The following is a 26,962-nucleotide window of genomic DNA, read 5'->3' as shown; positions in this document are numbered from 1 at the left end:
CAGTTGTGGCCTGTTCCAAGTCACATTCTGGAGCCAATCTTTTGCTGTCTTGCTGTGAAGGATCTCTTCGCCAAGTACTTTGGCTGTTCTCCTTGCTTCTTTGGGCATATCCCCTGAAAAGCCATCACTGAAGGTGACTGTCATAATGGGTATGAATCCGTGGGGCCACACCACAACAGGCTATTTTTGTCTATAATGCATGCACACTTCACAAATATTTTCTATAGAAAATGAATTTTTAGTGGAGAAGGGGCTCCTTCCTGTACCTTAGCGACTAGCTAGCTATGTGTGTATGTTGGTATATTCTTCCTTTTTTCAATGTTAGTAAAACTAAAATTCAGAATGTAATGCTACAAAGAAATTGGGTTTTCAGTCTAATACTGTGTAGCCTGAGATCCGAGTCATTCTGACTCAACAGAACTTAATGGGGCTTTGCTGACTCCCACAGTAGCTGACAATTCAGCCCTCTAAATCAGATAATAAACTGCCTCAAAAAAGACCAAATACAATATGGTACGAGATCTTTATTAAAAATTTTTTACATCAAATGATTAACTGCTACATTTTAAACAAGAAATAAGATTTTACATATTACAAAAGATGTCATTAGTTCTTGAATTAGAAATAAATTTTATGAACACTGTACATGATACATCTGAGCTGTAAGAGCAGGATAAGGACTGAGTGCCTGAAAATGATATAACTTAATAAGCAAAAGCACTCAGTTCTTAGTATACAACATAATATTTCTGGGAAAAAAATAGCATGTTAAATTCTTTCTGAAAATGCTGTATTTCCTCTAACCAGTAACTACCAACAGTGTTCTCAGGAGAAAGCATGGGCACATGTGCCCTGTGTAGTGATTTTCCATTTAGAATTTCTTTCATTGTTGGAGAAATTTTCTTCCTATGGTCTGTTTTTCTTGGAGAGAGCAGAATGTTATACCGTGACATGTTTAACAAAATCTGCATATAAAAAAAAAAAAGCAAAACATTTCTTACATTGTAACTTTACCTCCCAGATTAGAAAAATCAACTTATAGCACATAAATGTCTAAAGAAATAGATTTTTATTGACTTATCTTTTGTTACAAAGTAGTTAAAAAGAAGAAATATATCTTAGCTTATCAGGTAACCATTACTTTGTGTATCATTCATACTATGTATTTTTTTCTTTTTGAGATTGTCAGTGTAGCTGCATTAGAATTTAAAATAAAAACAACACAGAAGATCACCTTCTAATTGCATGGCCTATTTGGCTAGGAAGGATGTGTGAAGTTTTACAGGATAGTAAGAACATACAGTTCTCATACTAAAGCGTAATATGTATCTAGTCCAAGAAAGGTAATAAAAAAAGATTTAAATCTTTATACAGAAAGTGACAATGCCCATGTTATACTATGGAACACATCTACTAATTCTGAATTATGGGTGTAATGTGTGGATTAAAGGTGTCAATTTACTAAACAAATCTTAAAAAAAAAAAAAAACAACAAAACAAAAAAGAGCAAAATCTATAAATAAAATAGTAAGTGCTTTCTTTAAGATAATATTCTTTGGCTGCTTTAAGTGCCAGTGAAGGGTTATTGAAAACTGCTAAAATGCGTAAGGTCCCACTATTATTGTTAATCTTAACACCGAGCTGGAACGGTAATTCAAGCTGTTGACTGTCAGCATCTCCAGATCCACGATGTGTTCCCTTGGTCCTGAGAGTGACTTCACCAGTACAAGCATTGCACTGACGGCACTTGTTTGCTGAAACAACAACAAGAAAGAAGTTTAATTGCATCAAATCTAAAATGACTCCCTAGCTGTGTCAAGAGCTTAAAAATGCTCTGTCTCAGCACAGATGCACAATGCGAGTATTCTTGTAATGTTTTTAGATGGCCATGACTAATCTTGCACCTGGCTTTGCTTCAGGGAAAATGTTACCTGACTGTGGCTCAGAGGAATAAACTGCACTGCCAAATCTGTTCCTGGTTATACTGACTCTTCTGAAGGATGTGAAAAGGGGTAATCTATCCCAGGTTGGTCTTTGGTTTTTTTTTCATCCTCATCTATCAGCTTTAAAAATATATGGAGAACAAGTAAAATGGGACAGACCTAATGTCTTTAACAGTGACACAGCTTGCTCAGTGGAGGGAAACTCTAAATCCATCTCGTGTCTCATATTCCAGAAGTCATGCTTCCTTAGTAAACGTTGGGAATTTTTGCAGCTGGTGTGGCTATTGCCATCCCCATCCCCAGCTTGTACTGCTCTGGAGTTTGTGGGTTTTTTCCCCAGTCTGGGATCTTGCTGCCGGTGAACACTGATAGGCCTTGTCCATGACATGCTGCTGGTTTGTGGAACACCTTTGTAACTTATAGGTGCTAATGAAAGGGTCAACTCCATCTCACCCTTGACCTACTACAGCTATTTCCTCTCTGTGTCAAATCAACAGGGTATGCAGATGAATCCAATTCATCTGTTAGATCTTAGACCCAGCCCAGACTTTTCCTAAAACAATAAGAATAACTTCTAAGTAAGCCTTTGTTTGCTGCAGACCCTTGGCAGGAATAAACACTTGCTTCCTTATTTAAGGCCTTATTTATTGGGTGGCAAGAGAAACTTGGAATTGTTAGTCTAAAGAAAGTCAACACAAAGGCTAGATTGGGGTCTAAGCCAAACTAGAGTTGGAGTGATCTTATACTTTTTAAAAGCAAATAACTATTAGTTTTTTTGGGGGCAGGTATGTAGTTTTGATATGTAATAAATCCAGGGAAAAGCACTGGATTCCTAGGTTAAATCAGAAAAAGTGAGATACAGATGAGTAGTTCCTTGTTTCCTGGAGAAACATGGTGTAAATAGGCAATGCTATATCTGTGTATGCTTTTTGGGTGTATTATCAAAACTCCATAGCTTCAGATTTGAGGAAAAATAAACAAAAATGAAAACCTTCTAAATAATAAATTTCTCATTTAATTTTTGGGGTGCAGGTTCTATTTTACTGAGCCTAAATCCATATATGAAGCAAAAAGAATTTTCCATGAGTTTTTAAATTTTGAAAGGATCCAAGAAGATCAGATTTCTTCCAAAAAAATCTTAAAAAGCAGATGTTATAGACACTTTCATTCATGTGAATCTCCTTGAATGCATTATAACAACAGGAAATATTACTATAGTAGGTCATCTGAACTTTCATGGTTTTCTGAAATAGTTGCAGTACATTGGGAAGATAAAAGTTTGTCTCAGCAAAAAGCCTTTGCAAGTTGGCCTGAACTTGGCATTCTAGGAATCAGTGCCACACCCCAAATTCTTGTTCTTCAACTTTTTTCACAAAAATGAGAAATTCAGTAAAGGTACTTGTAAATGGGAATCTTTCAGTAATCTTCTCCTAGATGCATAAATATGGGGTGTTGGTATAGAGGGTGAAAAGCATAGAGTTAATCTCACTTGTATCTGATGTGGGTGTCACAGGATTGCTTAATTATTCATGACTGCTACTAGTGTTATATTCATTAGAAAGCAACAGTTTGATTCTCAGTTTAGAGTTTTCAGGTAGAGAGGCAAAACTTGGAAAATGAGTACATTTGATAAGGATTAAAAAGCTGATAAACAAGGGGCTGTTGTGATACACTTCTGGGTAGCATGCAATGGATTTGTCAAAGTTGCAAGACACTGCCACACCTTGGTGTCACCAGAGGTCTTTATAGCCCTCTCAGGGTCCAGCTCCCACCAATACTCACTCTCAGGTAAAATTCTCCGTTTTCGTTTCCAGATTTGATCCGGAATGTGTTAATGGTATTGGGGTAAATAGTGGTTGCCTGGATCTGGAAGATGTCAGAGGGCACTGTTCTGTCTGAACGGATGCTCATGTATTTGTACACAACAGAGTAAGGCAGCTCTCGGCAAATGCCGTTTGGAACGGGGCAGACACAGCGGCTGGAAAACAAAGGGATGAAATGGTGAGAGTTGGGAAGGATTCCTGCTGGATTTGAGCATGCTGCCTGTTGGTGATGGGCAAGGCTAATCTTTCTCTTACTTCTCAGATGTAAGGACATAGGGTTCTTGACAAGGATTTCTTGGGTAACAACGAAATCCTCCATGGTAATTCCAGCAGATTTCATCCTCTCTGCATTCGTTCGTAGTCTCGCACTCATTTATATCTAGGAGGAAGGAAGAGGGAATCTGTCAAAGGAGGTGGAAATGAGTTTGCTACAAAAACAAGCACAGTGTCCTCAAAACAACCACCAAAAAAAAAAAAGCCACCTGCTTGTCTCCTGAAACCCAACAGGCTTCTGTTTTTCACCTGCTGGGGTCTGGCTATAAGGGATTTCTCTATTCAGAAACAGAAAAAAAATGTGCTTATTGAGTGTAACTTAAATCCAGATTCTTTGGTTGACTAAAGGTCGTATTAATCGTAAGTCATGTAACTGTAGAAATGCTGTGAAGTTTATAAGTTGCAAAGCATAACTTTATACCAGAAGATATCTTGTAGACAGAAGAAAGAGGTTTTGAGGAAGAACTGTAATTTCCTTCCTTTTGCAGGTTCTCCTTTTTAATTGCCTGAGTTTTGTGGTCCAACTAAAATAGTTATTTAATGGCTCCATTTTAGCTTTGAAAAGGAGTAATGGAAGTTTGTTCATTGTATAAAGTTATAAAATAGAACTGCCTTTCCCCCCTGCCCCAGGAAAATAACCCTAAACGGTGGTGGGGATGGTCATATTTGTGTTGTATTAATGCTCTATTATCCTGTCAGTTCCAGAACCCCATTACTGTCTATGTATAGACAGTATGTCTGCAGAAATTAAGTCACAGAAAAGCTTTATTCAAATGTAGGCCCTTGGAAAGCACAAACAGATGTTTAGATGGTCAAAATACTCCACCTTGTTCAGTATCAGCTGCTGTTCTCAAGCTAGGAAAGAAATTAATCTGAATTTTATAAAAAATATTAATTAAAAATTGGAGTTATTTTCTCATCCCTTCTGCCATTAATTAGCACACATATTGATTTCTAAAGAGCATGACTGTTAAATCATTAGTATCACATAAGCAATACTTCTTGCACTTAATATGTTATTTTGCAATATTCTCTAACAAGGTGCAGAGATATTTAGCACCAGTGAGGAAAAAACATAACCTTTAAAGCTCTGGCATTCAGTGGCACCTGACCAGAACATTTATTTTCTAAACACAAATAATCTAAGCTGCTCAAGTCTTGCATTTTCCCTCTGTTCTTATTGGAAGAAACTGATCTTTCATTTCTACTGTCTCAGTTTAGGAACCTCTATGAAATAAGACATTAAAGCCTAATTTTTTCCAGAGATATTTATATCTGAAACTTAGACTTACTACTAGGTATCTAGGACAAGTTTTACCTAAGGAATGCAAAAACTGAAATTTTGTCCCAGGAATTTGAAGGACTTTGAAGACTTTGAGTAGAAGGACTCAAATATTAATTAACATAGGATATGCAATTAATAATCAAACACTATATCAGTACCCCTTTTGCAAGCATAATGGTAATTCTCTCATGAAATATAAACATCTAGATAGTAATTGTTCTTAGTTGTGCCTGGAACGGTGGTGTTAATGCAGTACTGAGACTGCAAAGATGAGGGCACTTACCTTGACATGTTCTGCCTCCTACTACTTGGTATCCTTCAGGGCAGACACAGGAGAATTTTCCTGGTTCATTGACACACTGATACTGACAAATGTAACTTGAGGTTCTGCATTCATCAGTGTCTGCAGAGAGCAAAACAGCTTAAAGGTATTGCTTTTTAACACATACCTTTTTACAGAAATAAATATAATCTAAAAACTAGTTCTACAGGGAAAAAAATTGTGTAAAAAAACCCCAAACAAAGTCACAAAACTGAAATGTACTCCTTAAAGCCTCAGAGCTGCAAACAGAAGGAATACTTCTACTTCATTTTTATCAGTACTCTTACAAAATGAGAATTTTGGATTTGAGGAAGCAAAAGCTAAATTAGACTTCAGAATACGTTTGGGAAAATGACTCTTGAAAGAACTTACACTTTTAGTATCCCCAAATACGATTACTTTCACAAAAACACAGATGTGAGATTAGTTATTAAGGCAAGAATACTGCCTTTGTATTTGTACCCTGACCTAATGGAGTCGTTCTTTGGGAAAAGAGTGGAAGGCCTGGTTTTGTTTTTCAGTAGTGTTCAGTGCATACCATTCTTTTTTGCTTCTTTATCCCTGTGTACCTTGCTAGAGAAGCGTAGAGTGAAACACAATTTAACAGCCTATGCCGTTAAACAGAAATTAAATTAAACCTATCAAAACTAGGGAACGGCCTGGAAAACAGCCTAACTCCTTCCTACTACCTCTGAGGCTTGAGCCCCCGTTCTTAGCTTTTCCTGGATATTTTCTGCTCCCAGTTCTGCTTGCTTTCAAGTAGGAATTAGCTTAAGCAGTTTGGAGAGGAGGGAGCATCTGTAATAGCTCTGCTGGCTTGTTTAGGAAGGAGAACAGTGGTAAACCAAAAAGACCTCTTTGGCTCAAAGACTGGCAGAAAGGATATGGGCTTTAAGGGTGAGATCATCATGTGTCCAAAAGGAGATTAGAGGACCCCTGTGGAGACTCTGGCAGAGGAAATAAAGTGTTGATTGTATAATCATCAGGAGACATGCTGTTTGTATACACAGGCTTTAAAGCACAGTTGTCGCTTCCTTACAATCAAAAATTTGAGGTTTTCTTTTCAGAGGAGACTAACAACACACAAAATTGCACTTGTTTTTGGTTTGCATTCCTTTCCAATTCATTTAATGGTCATCAGCATTAGACCACACACAATTCGAGTCAGTCTGTGAAATAAGTATTTGGAAGCCTTGTTTTTCCCAGCTGCGTCCTGACATGGAATCTGTCCTGTTCTGTGCTTACTATTGAAGGGAGATACTTGTATCTCCGTGTACCTGAATGCAGCTGCAGCTACTAAGGTGTGTATTAGCAACCACATTTGCAACATAAAAAAATGTCCTGAAAATTTTTGGCTACAAACTGCACCCCTAGTGTGGCTCCACTTGAATTTATATCCCTTAGTTCACAGACTCAGGAGAAGGCTTCTGGGAAAATAATTAAAAGAAAACAATTTGCTCTTCCAAGACAAAAAAAATTGCTTACCTTCACAGTTGATTCTGTCACTGCTTAACTCAAATCCTGGATTACACTGGCAGATGAAAGAACCCAGTATATTGTAACACTGTTGTGCACATGGGTTATTGGCATCACATTCGTTTATGTCTGAAAGGAAAAATTACTGATCTTTATCTTGTGTAGCTGGTAATTAGGCTGATTAAGTGGATTAGCCCTTAGTCTGAGTCTATTGCTTAGCAGAAGTTCAGGTGACTGTATCAGTATAGATTTGCAGTCACTGGAGTGATGTCCAATCTATGCTTTACATTCCCTGTAGAAAAAGAGCATTTTTCCAGAAATGAGAGTTATTCTAATGTGTTATGAATTATTCCAAAAATGTTTAGTGTGGCTATTAGACTTCACATTCCAGCCTCTTTTTTTTCAGGTATGAAATGTCAAGTCACTATAAATAATTTATATAAAGAACACACACTGATAAGACCTCTCGGCATGCAGTGGTTAAGATTTATTTGAGCTATTTATTACTCTTAAAATTTGTTCTTTTAGATTCCATTACAATTATAACATGAGCCTTTGAGGCTGTAGAGTTTTGCTGTGCTTTAAGGCCTAGACCATATTGGGGGAAGGTATGTTTCTGTGTTAATTTTTTCCATGATAGGCCCATCCTAAGAACATATGTGAGAACACTGTGGTATGACAAGCAATTTGTAATGGGAAGTTTATATAACTGTAATCACCTCTGGAATCTGTAACTTGTTTTTCATAAGCTGTTGACTAACTGCTAATCCTCTGTCATTCACTCTGTAGATTTTAGTGTATTTTCCCTTGTACTCCTCCCCTGCATGTTTTCCATTCATATTTGTGTTTATCAGATACAACCATTAGCAGAGAACTGCATTTAAAAAAAACCCTGAGTTCATGGCTTTTGCAAATGCTTATGACTGTCAGCAACACTCAGTCATTTACAGATACAACTAAAAACTGACAAAGTCAACTAAGATCAGGCAATCAAAAAAAAGCAAACAAACCAACCAACCAACGAGGAGGCTATTAATTATCTATAGGATGAATCTCCTACCCTTGAAAATTAATGTTAACAGGGAAAATTAATTACTAGTTTTTAGTTTTTTCTTCTCCTTTTAGTTAATATCTGGCATCAGTGCAAAGAATATACATCATTACAATACTACCAGAAGGAATAAATAAGCTAGCCAAAGGCACAATTCTGTTTCTTTTCCATCCAAGAAATATTGACCCACTTTCAATATGTGCAAAAGTTGTAACACAAATGAAGTCAGTACAGCTGTCAAGTATTGTTTCTGCCAGATGACTGTTGCAGATGTGAAGGTCTGTCTTGATGCAGCAAGATTTTGCAAATTTTCTTTAGATTAACTTCACCTTTTTGATGGGAGCCTGCCTTACTAGGCTGGGAAGCCAGCAAGTCAGAGAAAAGAGTGTTTTGGTGAAGAATCTATGGAGCTGTCATGGATTTCTGAGGGTAACTGAAAGAATACACTTTGCATTTATGCTGTGCCCATGTATAATTTTTTACCCTGCCATTCAGTAACAACCAAAATCCTCTCTCACTTCAGCAAGGTAGTCGATTAAGATATGGCAACACTTGGAAGTAATGGTAAAAGCTGGAAAGCCCAGATTGATTTATTTATATAAATAGGTATTTCATATGGACTTTATAGATATAAATTACAGCCATAAAGAGCTTCTGACCATCTCCATCACCAGTCTCTTTTTTTTAATGGCCATTCTCTCAGCACTTCAACAGGCATAATTACCTTTTTATTAGTAGTATAATTCATTTAGAACAGAACATACAATTTCAAACTTAGTCTGAAAATTTTACTGCAGGGCTTCTCTTAGTTTTACTTCTAGAAGTTTTAAAAGCTTACTTTAGAAGTTTTTTAGAAGCTTTACTTCTGAAAGGAGGATCACTTCTAATGGGTCCCTGTTCCTTGGTGACCCTTGTTTTCACTCTTAACATTGTCTTCTAGATATTAAAAGATGACATTTATAGGTGCTTTCTTTCCTCACTACTTCTATCATGTGCTGAGGATAATTGACTGCAGAGGTGTAGTATTGCTTCCCCTGGTTTCCAGTTCCAGCCTTTGTTGCATAACTGAAAATACTATCATGAAAGCAAGTGGTAATGCAAAGCAATCCACCAGAACTGAAAGAATAATTAAATATAAGATTAACTAATGAATTCAAACCTTCAGGGTTCCAGCTGCCAAACCAGACACTGCTCAGAAACCTGCTACACCAACAATCCAAGGTTTTCGGTAAGGCTTTGATTTCCTCTCTAACACTCCTGTCCTTCTTGGATTACTCACAGGAGAGCCTCTCAGTACCACAGCCGGTATGTCTTATTGGTTGGTATTTGTTTCTTTTCACTTGGGGATAAAGATGATTCAATTTCAACCCTGGCAACTTATGTATCTCTGTCTGTCTCTATAGTGAGAGAGCTCATGGGTAAATAAGTGTATGCAGAGAAGTCCTTACCTACGCAGGTGTGGTTGTTGGATGCTAACTGGAAGCCAGCGTTGCACTGGCAGTAGTAGGAACCAGGAGTGTTCACACATCGATGGTGGCAATACGGAGGCAGCGTGCATTCGTCGATGTCTGAGTTATCAAAAAAAAAAAAAAAAAAAAAAAAAGGGTTAATTGCATTTTTAAATTAAAAGCAGGAAAACCGAGCTTATATGAGCTAGTTACTGCTTCTATGGCTATTATCAGGAATAGTATTTTACTTTAACCTTTGTCAGAATCTCGTTTATTCTGATTGTCTGCCAGCCACTGAGATCAATATGTATTCCAGCTTTTTGTTTTCAGTTCCATGATACTGCTTAGCCTTATTTATTTTGTATAGGTAAACCCTAGAATGTTATGTTCTTCTTTTCAACCAAGATTTCTCCTGATCGGAGGTAACACAGGGAATGGGGGTTGTAGCTCTTGTTTTCTCAAAACTTTGCACACAGCACTCTTAGCACATACTAAATCTTTTCAGCTCCATTAGGAAGAGTCCAAAGTTTCTATACAAGTGCAGGGGAAGAGCAAAGATAGAAGATTAATGGGCCTGAAAAGGAAACAGGTGGTTGTGCTTCCGCAGGGATCTCCCAGAAACTGGCTTGCTTCCCCAGGGGTTGCTCTTGGTCCTGTTCCCCTCCCTGCCTCTCTGCATACCTTTCCATACAGCAGCACTAGCACCTTCTGGCACTTCTCTCTTGCTGCCAGGGAAGGCAAGCAGACTGGCTGAAGCTGGTGGTATCTCAGGCAGGATTAATTTTCCCCAGGCTCTCCTTGCAGATTAGCCCCAGTTTTGAGGTGGAGCAGGCTGCCTGTCCAAGTTTCAGCATTCCTAATGTGCATCAGAGCAGGGTATTCACCTGCAAACTATACAAACTGTGTAACAGCTCATTCTTTTACCTCCCCACATTTTAAAAGGCTTTCTTGCATTGTGGAGGAGATAATGCCTCTGTTTTCATCTGAAAAACATTTATGCCACAATGCTGATCATGCATGTATGTGCAGCAGCTGTCTTTAGTTGTGGCCTGCTTGAGCTTGGTGAAGAAATCCATGCCCTGTTCTCTACATGTACACAATGGGAGATTTCAAAGGCTCGGTGCTCAGACAAATAAGACCAGTTTTCACTGGAACAAAGAAAGGCACTTCCCATATCCATGCCAGATCTTGAGTTTCCTACCTCCAGCTGTTTCCACCATAGATGTGTTTAAAAAGAGGCCAAGACTTATTATTTTTTTTAATAATGAGGAAAGTGTTTGTTTTAATATCAAGTGGAAAAATAATCTTAAGAAGTTAACCCTTCCTCTGTCAGGCTTGTAGTTTGGGTCTAAACTTAGCAGTGGTGGGTGTAGGATGGTTGTGAATGAAAAGGCTAATTCTGAAAAATTCCTGGCTATCCATACAGTAGCAATTGTCGCTGTTGCTCCACTGCAGAGAGAAATTTGGAAGTAGAAATGGAATAAATTAGGAGGAACAGTAGAACTCTTCCATCCTTGACTTTTACAGGCCCAATTTTACAAATAACTATTTAAAGATCTGATTATACAATACAGACATAGGAGCAATGCTGTGCTGCTCATGTGCTTATGCACATACATGTTTCCACAATCTCACTCTAGTTCAGTGGGACTTTCCCTTGCAGCATTAGGCACATTAACTCTGGACAGATTTAAGGGCTAAGCATTATCTAATCAATTTGGCCCAATCTTCTCTTTGAAGTAGTGCTGGGAAAATAACACGTTCTATCCACAGTCCTGTATTTCAGAAAACAGTAATTTTGCAATATGTGAACAAACAAATTAAAAAAAAAATGAAATGAAAAAAGAAATTATTAGTGAATTTAGATTAAAATTAATCAATTTTTAGAAATGAATCTTTTTCTCTCTCTACCCTGAAGCCAAAGTAGTCTGGAAAAATTTCTTTCAAATTTGAGAAACATTTCCTCCCATATGGAGAACCTCTATCAAGATTTGACCCCAAGAACTTTTTCTGGCTAAGTTGTTTTAAAATCCCTAAAGACAGGCTTTATTCTTAAATGCTGACAGTACTAAGTGTAGGGATCTACTTATAATTTAGGACAGTGTGTAATATGTAATGCAGGTGTTATTCTTGGTTTTGACCTAAATAAAGGAAATTTCACTTTCCAGACATCTTCATCTATACATTTCGATATATAAATGTATTCACACGTAGGTACAAAGGTGTATCATTCTGCTTCTTTTGAGTGATATAATATGTGAGATGCTTAGATAAAACCATAGATCTTGACATTTAAAGTGTTATTGCATAGCAGTGTTGTACTTTACCCGCTCTAAAAATTTTAGATAAAACCCAGATATTAAAAAAATGAATTGGTGACCTGTGAAAACTATTTCTCCACCTAACATTCCAAACTACTCATACTGAGAAAAATCACATACATCTGTATTTATATCAGTTTCTCAGTTCAAGGCCTGATCCATATCTTTTGAGAAAGAGATAAGAGCCCTTGGCACAGAATCCTAAAGAGCGAGCCATGCCCGAAAATTTAAGTTAGTCTGGACGTGCACTGAAATTTCTCATTTCATTCCTGCAGCTCTTGTTAGGCAGTGACTACCTATAGCCTCTCTAAGCCTTTTGGAAGGAGATTAAAAATACAAAAGAATTCTTACACACTTTCAAATGCAGGATCCCTAGTACAAAGTACAAGAGTAAAACATGAAGTCCTGTTGTTTTGGTTTTGCTGAGAACAAAAAAAAACAATGAATGCTTTTCCTCCTAGGCTGCATAAAAACAGCATTGTGTCTTGTGACCACCTCATGATGTATGTAATTGATACTCTTATTTCATAGTTGTTTTTATTATTATCTCTGACAAGCCTAAGGCTTAAGATGGCAGTGCCTATAAAAGCAATTAAATAATTGAAATCACTATTAAAGAGGCGTTGAATAAAGGTTGAAGAAGGACTACAGGAACAGAGTAATGGCACTTGTGCATAACGCCCCCAAATAAGGATGGAACAGAAAAGATAAGTGTTTACACTGCACATGGATTTAATTTAATGCTACTTGTATAGGTCCCAAAGGTGCCGATAGTTTATCTTGGCACAAACAATAAAGCATAGAGGTTTGTAAGTTGCAAGTGTAGTATACCTGCATTCAGAGTTTCCATCTCTCTCAGTTATACTCATAAAGTGAGTAGTGAGAGAGACTGTGTGCAGGGGCTCTGCAGGGCAGCAATCAGGTCTGTGTGAAGGTTGTGCTTTGTCCTGCAGATCTGGAGGCAAGTCTCACTGAGGTCAGTGGAAAGACATGCTGTAGTTTGCTGCTATAGTAGACTTATGACTATATCTGGTACGTTAGGCAACACCCCAGTACAAACAATAAACACAATGGGAACTATTAGGAAAATTAATCTTGTGAAGTTCAACTCCAAGTGTTGATTATACTTAACAGTTTCTAGTTCTATGATTTAGTGATTGTTTTGATAAAGTGAATATTACATTGCATTTCAAAGTTATATAGCTATTTTACAGTACAGATACCTACATGTTTTTAAATCAATACAAAGTTTGCCAAAGTTTGCTAATGAAAGTAAGTAATTTAGTCCACAGCAATACTTACCAACACATTGGTCCCCTCGTTTCTGATAGCCTGCAGGACACTGGCAGCTGAAGGACCCTCTTAAATTCACACATACTTGGTCAGCTCTACAATTATGGGTTCCAGTTGCACATTCATCTATATCTTTATAAGAAAAGCAAATGCAGTATAAGTCATAAAGTTTCCCTAAAATATTTAGCCTGTTGAAATGCCTTGTCCATCTTTAAGATACCTCTAAGTGAAGGCAGCAAAGTTCAAATATACTCCAAAGATGTTATCTTAATGCTTATTCCACTTGCAGGACACAAAATCTTATCACTGTGTTATTTCTACTCTAATATGCCACATTTGGAATTTTTTTCAGATGTTATTTTAAACAATCAGACGCTTTCACTTGTCAAATGCCATTAGTGTGTACTTATTGAAAAAAATTCTGTAAACTTCTTGTAACTTTATCATATTTCAATCATTTGACATTTGTTTTTTTCCCATGCTGGTTGTCTGTTGCAAGCTGAATTACTCTGGGAGATTTCAGCAAACGTAGTTCAGCCCTTTCTCAAGAATGAGATGAGTTAGAAATATGTTTTTTCATACTAAAAAGACTCTGGTAATCTCTTTTGCATAGTTCCCGTGCTCCATACTTTGGACAGGGACTTGGAACTTGGTATGTGGTGGCCTTCTCATCAGGAAGAGATCTGACTCTTGTCATTCCCATGAAAATTCCCCTAATTCAATCAATCTGTTCAAGTGTTTGCAAATAGTTTGCTTATGTTTGTATTTGCACATTACAGCTAAAAATGCAAATACTAGATCTGTAGTTCTGAGTGTAATTCAGGCAGCTTTTTGTTCACACTAAATGCAGGTTTATACAAGTATAAAAAAAGCATTTTGCTTTGCCTATTCATTATGAGTGGAGGTACTTAATTATAATTAAACTGCATGTGCTGACAAATAGGTTGCTTAAAATGGAACTTCAATTTGCTTTCTCATCTGAACATCCAAAATGTTGGAGAGCTTTTTATTGTAACCTGACACAGTACAGTGAAAGGACTTTTTAATTTTGGCATTGTACACAATTTGGAGACTCTAGGCTGAATAAACAAATTCCTTAAAACTTATGATCTCTAGTTTACAAATCTCAGATGACCTCTCTATTTGTATAGGCACTGGGGACGTTAGAGCATCACCAGTGGCAGATTCTGGGTGGTGCTTTGGAAAAAATGATGGATTCTTTCTCATAGCAAATGAAAACAATTTTGACCACAAGATTAAACAAAAAATAAACCATCAACAGTTTGAATTAATTCTCAACGTTTGCCCTTTCCCCAAATGTCCAAATATTTTATACATATATCATCTCTTTATCTGACAGGAAAAATAAAGTCATTTCATGTTAGCTTGCTCTTTGCATTTCTGGATAATATCAATCCTAAAGCTGCTGGGTTGATGCAGGACTTGCTGACTGTGTTGTTCTGTGCTGACAGCTGAAGCACATTCTCAGGTGTAAAGACTTTCAGGGACTACAGCTGGCTGCCTCATACCAACCAGACACATCATTAAAGGCTTGAGCCAAAGCATGGAGGAGTTCAGTGCAAGTCTTTGCAGGGACTTCACTGGGCTTTTCATGTACTCTTAGTTTCTACAAAAATTGAAAATAAAAAGGCTGTAGTATTCACATAGTTCAAATCCTTTTTGTTGCAGTGTGCTGGAAGAAAGGAAGTTAATTTTGATGGAATAATACACTACTACAGCTAAAATGAAGCAAACTAGATTGACTTACGCACTCAGGGTCTTTGATTTTTTTCCCCTGCGTTATCTTCAGTTTGAAAGAAAAACAATTATTCAGAAGTATTGACTGCTAGCTGCCCCCTCATTTGGAAAATCTTGGGGGGTTCCACATTATGGCTAAAAAGATCTGTGTTTATAAAAACAAGCTGGTCATCAGATTTATTTCAAGGAATTGTTTAGAGCTCTCCTCAGCTTCTTGCTCAAGTTATGATCCTGACCTGGGCTGCACAGTAGCTGTGATTGTATGTCCTGCCATCCACATAAAATGAAAATGTGTATCAATATGTACCTTATTATTTGTGGACTTCAGAAGAGCTTTATCATTGGTGTTATTCTATATTGTCATGAGACTTTTTGCTATTTTGACTGGCTTTACTGGATGGCTTTTGCTGAGCTGTGGGTCCAGAGGCAAGCTAGGGGAACAGCTACATGGAATGAAGTATTGATGGATGTAGTTTGAAAACTCCAGTCCTTTTCTATTTTTAGTGGACTTTACTGAAGTGCCTAAGATTGGAAGTGAAGGTGGACCAGAGAGCAGCCTCCAGCCTTCCCTGGGGAGGGGCTGTACATTGCCATGCTAGGAGCAGTTCTACTCACATCTGTGCAGAGAAATCAGTAATGGTAGAGGAAGGCTTGTGGCCTGGAGATCAAGCTTAAGTGCTTCAAGGAAAACGTTGTGGGAGGAGAAAAACAGGCAGCACAAAGATTTCAGTGCTGGAACTTTCAGTTCTGAAGTCCCTAGAATTGCAGTAGTTTTAGAGATGCCCACTGTTGTGACTGGTAAAAGGTTGAGGAAGTGAGTGGAAGATTTCAGTGTTGGAAGCAGTGAATTCCAATTGTGAATTGTACTGGTGGGATACTGGAAGCAGCTCAGCCCTTGTGGAGTATGGAAGGAAGCACTGATGGAGTTTGCAATGAGATCTTGCTGAGCAGATACCTGCATCCAAGAGAAGTCCAGTTATTTCCCCTCTGTGTGGAAATCAGTAACTTCCAGGTCTGCTCTTTGTTATGCTAAGAACTTTTTCCAGTTTAAATTGGATTTACTCAATCCCTTAGATTCTCATTTTGCCACAACACAGCTTGTTAATCACAGGGAACTTGCACAGTGCCCTCTGATTCTGTGACGGTGATCTGGAAGCTGCGTCAATTCCTGTTTTTAGTCTGTGTCAAATGCATTAATATGGGGATGAGAAGGCGGTTACACAAAGCACATGTTTCTCCTTAAACTCTATAATCTTACTCCATTTGACCTTTCTTGACAAAATCCCTGGACTTAAGTGTGAACAGTAAGTGAGGGCATTAGGAATCCGTACTTCTGGTTTCTGCCTACTGCAGACTCCCATGACCAGATTGATTTGGTATCTGTGAAGATGCAGCAATCTGGGGCAAGGGTGTGATAAAAATTCCTATGGGAACATCACAGAGCTCACCAGCTTTAAAATTTAAGGGCAAGATAAATTTATCTGACCTTTCCTCTTTAGCACAAATGTTTAATAATGTGTGTTACGTGCATGTGTATTTATAATAATTAAAAAAATTAAAACAAGACCCTCCACTGCACACACTTGTCTCTCTGGGGAGAGGGTGAGAGAACAAACATGTGACAGATGTTTGTCATGTTGCTTAATGCACTACTGGAAAGCACTCAAGATACCACAGTGATGAGTGCAGTATAAGAAACAGATCTAGAAAGAAAATAATGGGCTTTTACAAGCTCATTCTTGAGCATCTTTCCTCTGCATCCTCCTTTCCAAATTTAGTGTCATCATGATAAAGTTTGTTTTCGTAAGTGTTGCAGCAACTGATGCTAGAGCTGAAACTTCTACCTTAAATAAGTATCTTATAAACAATACCTGAAAACATCCTCAACCCATTTCTCATCTACTTTGTTTAAATTGCATTTCCAGATGTTACACATACATTTGTTCACCCAGGTAGGCAATTGTAATTACAATGGTAACCAACCAGCAATGAAAACAACCCTGACCTTTTAAAAATTTATGCTGTTTGCTACAGATAAACAAGAGCAGCAAGTTTGTACTAAATTGTTAAACAACTTGAATGGCACTTGATTACTGATGCATGCAACCTGTAACATATAGATTAATTCTTAAACTCACTATATCTCTGAATCTGATCTAAGATGTTGCTCAGATTTTTATTTCCAGTTACACTTAGGACAATTATAGCCTGTGTAGTTGGAAAATTTCCTTTGAAATAGCCTGGATGTTTCTAACAGTCCTTTTGCAGGTTGATCATACTTGAAAATGCAGTCGGGTTACCTTCAGTGTCTTGATCAGTGTAATAATTGAACCCAGATAATTATGTAGTCTTTCAATAGGCCACTCAAAATCAAACTTATGTTAGAAAAAATTTAACAACATTTGTAGAATTTGCTTGTATTGAGTATTTTAATTTCCCTGCATAGTTTGTAGGTGTTACATCCAGAATACCATGCTGAAGGAATACAACAGGTTCAAAGCCAAGTGTTTGGAGCATTACAAAACACAGAACTCAGGTTCTCTGAACGGTCTCATTCTGGATCCATTAACCATCATGATGCAGTCTTTGGTTCTGGGAACCTCATACTCTGCTTTTCCCACAGGGTCATCCTTAGTCAAACCTATACCATTCCCAAGATGGGTTGGGTGGTATGGTCCTCTATCAAGTTGCAATGATTATTGCTATATGAAAAACCTAAACTGATGTAAAGAGTCAGAGTCAATAGAGAGGGTGGGAGGAACTTTACAGTTAAGGACACTGTACTCTCCCTTAAATGACATGTAATCCACACTGCTCTTTCAGAAATGTTTACTGAAGTCCTCAACTGTACAATGATGGTAAATATAGCCATCAGACCCCATGACTCATCTTAGTGTAAATACCATCTTTTGCAGCAATCTTCAGGGCTATTTTAGAAAGTTCATTTTAGAAGACTTTCATATTGATAATTATCTGCAGGTTAAGATAATGCTCTGATTTTCAGAAGTTCCTGTTGGAAGTTTGCAGGGTGCTACAGAAATAATGCGAGAACCATGCAGGAGGGCAGCAGAGCTTGCTCCTGTACTCCTTCAAAGTATAAATTAACTTGCATTTCATAGTTTTAATTCCACAAGCCTCACTAATAGCTATACCCAGTGATTCCCTCATTTTCCAAAAATGTACCCACACTCCCTCTTGAAGTGATTTACACAATTATGTCCTTCCAATGCTGACTTTGGCAGCCTGCTCTATATTTCAGTCACCAGTGTGTACAGAAATTTTTCCTGACCTGCTTTTTAGCTATAGCTTTCTTTAAATCTAGTGTATGGTTCCCTGGTTTAAAGCTAGTTTGTTACCCTACTTCTCTACTGCAACCCATTCTGTCAGGCCCTTATCTCCATCTATAAAATTCTTTCCTAGTCTCCCTTTCTGAGCTACAAACCTGGCTCTGTTCCCTTCCTGCTGTGACTAATTTTTCCCAAACCCCTTGACTCACGCTGCTTGCTCACTTATGCAACAGCTTAATCTCTGTAATTTTCTTTTCTTCTCATTATGAGAAGTACATACATTCACAAGATGCATTCCACCAGTGCTGCGAACTTTTGTAGAAAAAAGTGTAATCCACATCTATGCCTCATCTAATTTAACCACTTAAACATTTTCTCCTCTAGCCCATACCTGTATGCTGCACTGAGAGCTGAAGAACTGTGTTCTTAGCTAACTCAAGTATGTCATGCCCCTGGGACTGCAGTGCTCTTCTTCCTGCTGCTCACTGGCTTTCAGCATATTGCAATTTACTCCAGTATCTTCACACTCTTCTTGTTTGTGGATATATCCAACTGTTCAAACAAGTCACAAAATCATTGTAGGTCTGTAGCAATCTCTTATCCACCAGACCGGTAGAGGGCTTTTAAATAGCCTTATGGGATTTGAATTATTATGTATGCCCCCACTGAGCAGCACCAGTGGACCAGCTTTGTACATGCTTTATACAAATCTAAACCCAGAATGATTGCCCCACTGTCAGTGTTGCACTTGTCATTGACTCCAGAGAAGCTGTTCTCCGTTTGTTTTGAATGTAAACAATAAATATTTTAGTTAATCAGTTTAAATTTTTTGAGTTCGCAGTGTGAGCAAGACCAGAAAATGACTTGGTCTATTTTTCTAATAGATTCATCTGAACTGAAAACACTGCCTCCCACATAAGCGATGGCACCAGTAAGTCTGATATCAGACATACAATCACCCACACAGTACTGCAGATATCACGGACAATTTACTTAACTTCAGTATTCTGTGATACCTTTAACTTTCTGTCTACTTCATTAGCTTTCCTCCTGATTGTAAGGTATTTTATATTAGTATTTTCAGAAATGGCCAGATGAAGGTGAAATACTTGCAGAAATTAGACCACTGTAGTTCTTCCATTAGCATGGGCTTACTTTATTTTACCAAATTAAGTATTCTGTCCCTTATTTATGTTTCTTATATTGTTCTTGCAACTGAAGCCAAGCTCACTGCTATGTCGTTTCCTGGATCCTCCCTGATCCTTTCTTACACATAGGAACAACATTAGCAACCTCCAAATTCCCTGGTTCCCTCCCCAGCCTTAGCAAGCTATCAACAATTTCTGTCAAAGGCTTTTCTATTTCCCTTGCTACTTCCTTCAACATTTGGGATGTTATTCATCTGGGCTGGATGCCCGGACAACTTTTAACTCATTGGTGTTGGGAGGCTGCACTTTGCGGTGGTAAATACCAGCAGAAAATCAGTTACATAATCTCAAGTCAGTAGGTACCAAAAGACTAAATATTTGAAGAAATTTCTTGCTTTCAAAGTGGCAAAACTTGTTAATATAGAGAGCTGCACTCCAACAGTGCAGTCAGTATCTAGCAGTGTCATGAGGTAGCGTCTATAATTCTCTGCAACTCCATAGCAGCCCATAAACTCCCTCTTTATTGCTGGTTTTTCTCTTTCCCTTTTAAATTTTCCTTTGGGCCTTTCATGTTAAGTATATTGGACTCATTGCCCTGGTAACAAGTTTTCACAGTTGAGCGAAGGTAACTTGCACAAATACTTGTTTGCACAGGAAAAATACATGTAAGGGCCAAGACCTACATTTAAGCAAATATATGAGGTAGAATGTTTAAATTAATGAGATTTTCGTGAAAAACAGCATGACTTCTTTTGGTGTGCCGAAACGTTTTCCCTCTCAAAATTGGGAGGACAGCAAAGCAAACTCCTTGAAGATTTGTCTTTTAGTACTTCTGGACATCATAGCACAACAAAATAAACTAGTGCAAAATTTTAATGCAGAAAATGGTACAGAAAATCGGAATGCAGTGCAACTTAAGATTTCCTTGCATGATTTCTGTATTTGAACTGCAAAATGGTAGCAAATACCATGATTTTGGGGAAGTCACCCAACCACAGTAATTTCATGAGTATGAAGATGCAGTAAAAGCACCTCTCTTCCAGGTTCTCAACAGAGTTAACAAGGGATCAAGCTGTAATAATCAAGTTTGAACTGCAGTACTTTGTCATAATTATGTATTGTCTTTGGTATGTCCAAACTGAATTGACTTATCACATAGAATAGCTAAATAAAGGAGTGAGCCACAGCTTTCAGCACTAGAACATCTCCCACATGTTTGTTTGGGAGTGGCAGGCAGCTGAAAAGGGAAAAAAATGAATGAAGCTTTGAATGGATGCATTACTTCCTTTCCTCTGTACTTTGTCTCCATCTGTGATGCTACCTTCCTTGCCAAGAAGCCTGTAAATCACACCGCAAAAGGTAAAGGGCTTCTAATTCTGAGATTATCACTTCTTTACTCTGAAGACTGAGATGCCACAGGAGAGGAACATAGAACATGCTTTATCTGTCCTGTGTCTTACCATAAGACAATACTTATAGTTGTTTCATTCAGGACAGCATTTCAGTGGTGACGAGGTGAGTATGATTCACCTGAATAAGGGCCCAGACACAAATTCTGCTCCTACACCTTCCTCACAGTAGCTGTCCGTGCTGGAATTAAAAAGCCTAAATACAACTACACTGTATGGTTTTGCCCAATAGAAGGTCACAATGTTAACTGTTAGACTTCCTGCTTATCAAAAAGAAAAATATTCCATGTTTTTCATGGATCTTTATTAATTTAAAATTTGGGGCTTGGGCTTTATTTCTGCTGGGGCCTTAAATGAAGCCATGCTTGCTTTCAATTTAACATGCAGTAATTCAGTGCGATGTACCTGCAAGTCTCAGAGTACTTCAAAATGTGAGTTGTCATAGTGGTAAACTTTTTGATTTACATTGCAATGGCTTATTTTTACTTTCAGCAGAGTATTTCCTGCTGTTGCTTTCTTGTGACTTTATTCTAGAGGTCTAACAACTTGTGCTTTTTGGTTCATGCCTGCCTTAGTGAGGATCACCCACCCATGATGACCAATACACTTGGACCACGCTCAGAAACAACAAGGGTGGATTAAGCTATTCCATTATTGCAGATGAAAGAGTTCTTCCCGACATCTGGCATATCATCTTCAAAACTGATATAGAACATTTCCATAAATTCAACTTAACATTGTTTTTGTGAGTGTTCCAAAGTATTTTTAACATGAAGAAATAGCATGCAAAGTAATTTCCTATTTGAAAGTAAATGTCTTGTTCTTATTTCTAATTCACCCAGTTATTAAGAAAAGGGGAAAAAAAAGATGTTCACTTAACTTGAAGCATACTGTTTTGTTTATTTAAGTTAATGGAAAAGCTAGTCAGTGTTTGATGTAAAGCTGCCCCCTTGCTTGAAAGAAAACCAAACAACTGGTTATGAATTATGAATATCTCCTAATAGTTTCCAGAATTATCTGAAGGATGTATTTTTTTTTCTTAATTACGTACACTTAGAAGTTCCAAGTTCCCTATTCATTTCCATTTTGTTTATTTCTCTCCTTGGAAACCTCATAAGCATTTTCCTTTAGCTAGGCTTGACTGAACAACATATTACTGCTACAACCTGTAATATTAGGGAAATAAAGGCCTGAAAACACATTGTGGTTTTTAATTAGGAAGTTGAAGCATCACTCATTAAATCTTTGCAAGCCTTTTCACAACACTTACACTGGCAGCTGCTGGGTCCCCGCAAAAGAAAACACAAACTTCTACCTAGAAATTCAGATCACACTTTGAGGATCAACTTTTATTCTGAGACAACACAGAAAATAGAGTTGCTGCAAAAAAAATTGTTTTAGTCCTGATCAGACCATTTCCCCTGTGAAGTACAGCCATGGGGGATGCAGGCTGGGGAAAACATGGTCTGCCTGTGTTTCCCTGCCATGGTCTGTGTGTCCTTCTGTCAGTGAAGGAAGCTGGTTACCCACTGAGCTAAATTCACAGGGACTTAAGGAACTTAAAATATTTGATACAAGGGACCAATTTTCTCAATAAAAGCTTATTTTTCTTCAGCCTTTTAAGCTGAATGAGCTGTTTTAGGAATGATAACTGTAGTTCCCAAGCTCAGAACATTTAAGTTCAAGTCAAGTTCAATAACAACTATCAGAAAGAGAAGGCTTATCTAAATGATGATATTGTTTTTAGCACTAATCATCCTATCTGTTGGCAGTACCAACATGCTGCAATCTCCACTGCTCCCTACGTAAATAAGCAGATTCCTGATGCCGTTCCAACTTCAGAAATGCCTTTGAAGGCATTATTTAGTTATGAATTTTTCCTACATAGTTCTGTGATACTTTTAGTGTGTTGCTGTACGTACCCAGAGATGCCTTGATCTGAAGAAATATATCTAAAATTTACTTTCAAAGAATAATTGGTGGGCACTGCTCTGTATTTTATTTTCTGATTAATAAAAAATGAAGTGGTTAAAAGAAACTAATTTTCATGGCTTCTACAACATTTGAATGATAGAACAATAAAAGCAAATTATGGAAATAGTACTTGAAAAAGACACATCAGTCGAGTTGGTCCAAAATATACTCTAGGGATGGGAGGGGATTGGAAGAGCTAGGATAGAAAAACACAGTGTTCAGGTTGCACAGTTCAAGTAAAGAAAAATGGATGTGCAAAAGTTAAGATTCCTTTGACTATGCTATAAACAAGTAATGTTATATGGTACTAACAAAACCATCAGGATTGCAAATTTTTGTTTTTCCTGCCTTAAGAATTCACATTAGCTGTCTCTCCGTTTGAATACAAGTGGAAATTCCATTTTTCCATGTAATTCTTAACGTGAAGAGGGCTTTAAAATGAAGTATTAAAAATTCTTTGTTTGGAAGAGAATAGATACAAGAGGTGAAGCCAGACAGGATCAAAAAGAGGCAGAGGCACCAAGAAATCTGTTCTTTGAAGGTAAAAAGAAAAAAAAGCAATATGAATATTTATGAAGAAACAAAAACGAACATCAAAGTTAAAGATGAGTAGTGATAGAGGTGACTGAGTGGAGACTAAAGAAAAGAATGGGGGAAAAGGCAAGGTACATACCTCAGAGCCCTTCTAATGTAGCTGCTTTTCACATAGAGAAATTGTGTTTATTAAAGGCTTCTTTATCAGTCAAGACTCACAGTGTGATCTAGTTAGATCACCAAGGTGTTTTGAATGCTCGCTTTTTAACTGGAGAGCTGGTAAGTACCTGCCAATCTCTGTAATTTGCTGCTTTTCTGACTTCCAAGGTACTTGGAACTGTTAGGGAGAATATCTCAACACCAAGTGCCAGAGGTGGTGTGATGCACCCTGTGTAGCCCAAGAGAACCCCAGAGAATGTGTCCTGAGGTGGCTGCACATGCCTGGGACATGGCCAGAGCAAGACATGAGCCCGAGGGGGAGGAGGGTGGGCTCTGGGCAAGGGGGGGATGGACAAGAAGGGCAACTGGAATAAGTTGAGGGTGTGCAGTCTACTGAAGCATGCAAGTTGGAGTGGTGCTTGGGAAATATTTGTTGTTCTTTCAAAAACCTGACAAAAAAAATCTTAAAACTGAAAATTATTATTATTTTTGGCCCCAGAGTGAGATTTTTCTGGGGTTTAGCCACATTTTTTTTTCTGTGTTCAGGAACAAAAAAGAAAAAAAGATACCGAAAAAATACTTTGTTCTTTCAATGAGCCAGTAATAAATAAAAACTAACATTTTAAAACCCAGGAGTTTCCTTGGGAAGGGAGGGCTATTTTTTCTTCCAAGATTACTTTTCCTTAGAATTGTGATCTACTCTGTTCTCAGGCTAAGGATCTGACTTCCCAGCTGCCTTTAAGCAGTCAAGTAAAAGTAGCAATTGGGACGGCTTTTCTCACTCTTTTTATTTATTTTTTTTTTCCTGTTCTTTGGCTGGGAAGTTACATGGGTTTGCCTCAGAACAGATACTGTGCTACCATAATCCTGGCACTTTTCACTGAAAATGAGCTTTCAGCAGTGTTTCCTGGAGTAAGTAGAGTACTCCTAAAGTCTGCTTGCAAGGCTGTTGGGATGGTGAAATGGAGCAACCTGCTTTTGTTTGCCTGAGCATGTGATTTAAAATAATTTTTTTTTTAAATACCTTGTGATCTTCATAGACTTCTGGCAAAGCTTAAAAGGTTAGTTTGAGAAGGGAGTGGCTATCATTTGTTTAGAAAATAAATAGAAAAAGTAGGCCAAATACCAGTAAAGTTCCAGTTTTAAAATATTAAACTAACACACAACATTGCTGGCCTGAAAAGGTCACATGAAGTGGGAGAAAGGATGTATTTAGACTGATTGCCAGGCAGGACGTGGGATCTCTCACTGACTTGGCAGTAGATACTTCAGCTCTATTTGCTATTAGTGCTGTTTCTAATGCTTCTCATTTGCTAAGTTCGTAAGTTTGACAAGATCCATGTTTTATTTTCCAGTATTTACCCAGCACTAAGCAAGCGTGTAAATCCATTCAGAGAGTAACTAAGGCATACATAGCTTCCTTTTTTCTGCTTTGTCTTTGACAGGATGCTCTGAAACCTGGGAAAATGGAAGTTTTGAGGGGGTTTTCTTTGGGATGTGCTACCAGGTCACAAGGTTATTCATAACATATTTAAACTTGTTAAATAGTAGGCCTGATTGCTTCCAAATTTGTCTGTAAGAGTGAAGAAATTAGTGCTTAAGCTACAATAGAGCTGCTGCAATTTCTTTGGAAGAAATAATAAGATTCAATGAAAATGTAAGCATCCCTTTCTATGGTCTGGCTGGAGGGTAGTTGGCTAGCATGAAGCAGAAAACTTAACACAGCAGCTAAATAATTGCTGCCACATCATCTACACACATCATTATCACTGCTGGATGAGATGAAAGGTATTTACAAATGAGAGTCTGCCAGGAGAATGCAGTCAGCATAAGCTTGATCCAGCTCCAGCTGTAATCAATAGGAGCCTTCAACTAAGCTAGAGCTAAAGAACAAACAAACATCTTTTTGAAATGTATTACACTTCAAATTTTGCAAAATTAAAGCTGGAGCTCATCAGAAGTGAGGTGAAGAGGGATTCAGTGCCTAACAAAGCCCGTTGTTTTACTCCATGCATTGTCTGATGGCCTTCAAAATTACACTTTCCAGTCTGAGAACTGAAGCCTGCGTTTTTCTTTCTCCCCCTTAAATTTCCCGCTTTTACTTTCCTCCTGTTTTTCTTTTCCTATTGCTCCAGGTTCTGCACTTCTAATTTTTCAAGGCAGAGAATGTGCCTTTGTTTGTGAAGAGCAAAGCCAGCTTATGGCACCCTATTCATTATATTTATGAATCATATCTAACTGAATTTTTCCCATAGCCTGAAGGTGGCTGTTTGCCCAAAGGCTCTGCTCTCGGTGCCTGTATATTCTATTTATAAGGTGTATTTTAGTTTACATCAGAAGCTGAGGGAAAGACTTCTGCTTGATATCGTTCCTGCCAAATGAAACCCACAGAGAAGCTGTGGCCAAAGGAACTCTGTACAAAAGTTGTCTGGGCTCTGTAATTTTGTTCATGTGGGTACATGGTTGCATATGTTAGTTGCCAATACAAACAATCTAAAATAGATACAGCACTGTGCAAGTCTCAAGATGATCTTAAAACGTACAGAACACAGGTAAGTGGGCAGTGGGAGAGAAACACACTTTGTTAAAACAGTTTGGTGAGAAAAAAAGCTTTTGCAAAAGATGGTCATGAAAGAACTTCCTCTGAAAATCCTTTCCACTCCATGCAAGTTGATGGAGCTCCTGAAAGAGTAGTTTACAATCGAGTTAAAGAAAATAGCTGTTGGAAAGACTCTTTGTGGTTCTGACAAAGTATGGGCACTCCCAAGCAGGTGATGATGTTAAATAGGCAGGATAGCCAAGGACATTGAGGAATTAACAATTGTTCCATGTTGGGCTAGGCTTTTGGTTCTGGGTCACTGGTGGTCATTGAAAAGCAGCACTGAGCCTGGGATCCATGTAGGACAACTACTGCGGAACAACTGTTAGTATGATGCTCATCCAAACCAGGCTTTTTGCCTCCAGACACCTGCAGGAATAAGCCAGAATGGGCTTTGTAGCTAGCATGGGGAAGGGAAGGAACAGCTCCTGGTGAATTCACTAGACACATTTTTTAAATATGTTGTGCCATGAGATGTTTCTCCTCCTCCTGGCCCCAGAGAAAGATGAGTGGGAAGCTTTAGCCATCCTTCCTGAAAAGGTAGCTTTGAGGCCCTTCCTTATCTTACTTTTTTTTTAGAAGTGCTACATATTTTAGAAGATATTTTGCTTGTTTTTCAGTGTATTGCATTCTACCTTTAAAAGTCATGAGGTCCCAGATTTTTATTTTCTTGCAAATTGAGTGTATGAGCTACTTGCCAAGGTCTTGTAGCCTGTCTGCATCTCAACACTTCTGAGGGATGCTCAGAACATTATCACTACATTGCTCGGTACAACAATTGCCCAGTTGTCTCCAACTCTAAATAGACAATCATATATATTTGATTAAAATCTAATCTAGCCTTTCCCTCACCACTACA

General features: G+C 38.0%; 1 protein-coding gene across 1 annotated transcript in view; it reads right to left on the bottom strand.

The window, feature by feature from the left end:
- Window positions 1-509: 509 nt before the first annotated feature.
- Window positions 510-26,962, bottom strand: part of EFEMP1 (EGF containing fibulin extracellular matrix protein 1) — a 47,165-nt gene continuing 20,712 nt past the window's right edge. Inside the window, exons 6-12 of the mRNA XM_071740368.1 lie at window positions 13,245-13,367; window positions 9,622-9,741; window positions 7,132-7,251; window positions 5,608-5,727; window positions 4,022-4,145; window positions 3,726-3,921; window positions 510-1,754 (exon numbers count right to left, since the gene is read on the bottom strand). Of these exons, the coding sequence (XP_071596469.1) occupies window positions 1,596-1,754; window positions 3,726-3,921; window positions 4,022-4,145; window positions 5,608-5,727; window positions 7,132-7,251; window positions 9,622-9,741; window positions 13,245-13,367 (962 nt within the window). The 3' untranslated portion in view covers window positions 510-1,595. The remainder of the gene's footprint in view (window positions 1,755-3,725; window positions 3,922-4,021; window positions 4,146-5,607; window positions 5,728-7,131; window positions 7,252-9,621; window positions 9,742-13,244; window positions 13,368-26,962) is intronic.

The sequence above is a fragment of the Heliangelus exortis genome, chromosome 3 (genome assembly GCF_036169615.1).
Source record: "Heliangelus exortis chromosome 3, bHelExo1.hap1, whole genome shotgun sequence".
Taxonomy (NCBI): domain Eukaryota; kingdom Metazoa; phylum Chordata; class Aves; order Apodiformes; family Trochilidae; genus Heliangelus; species Heliangelus exortis.
Note: the sequence above shows the minus strand (reverse complement) of the source record. Positions and strands in the feature narration are given on the sequence as shown.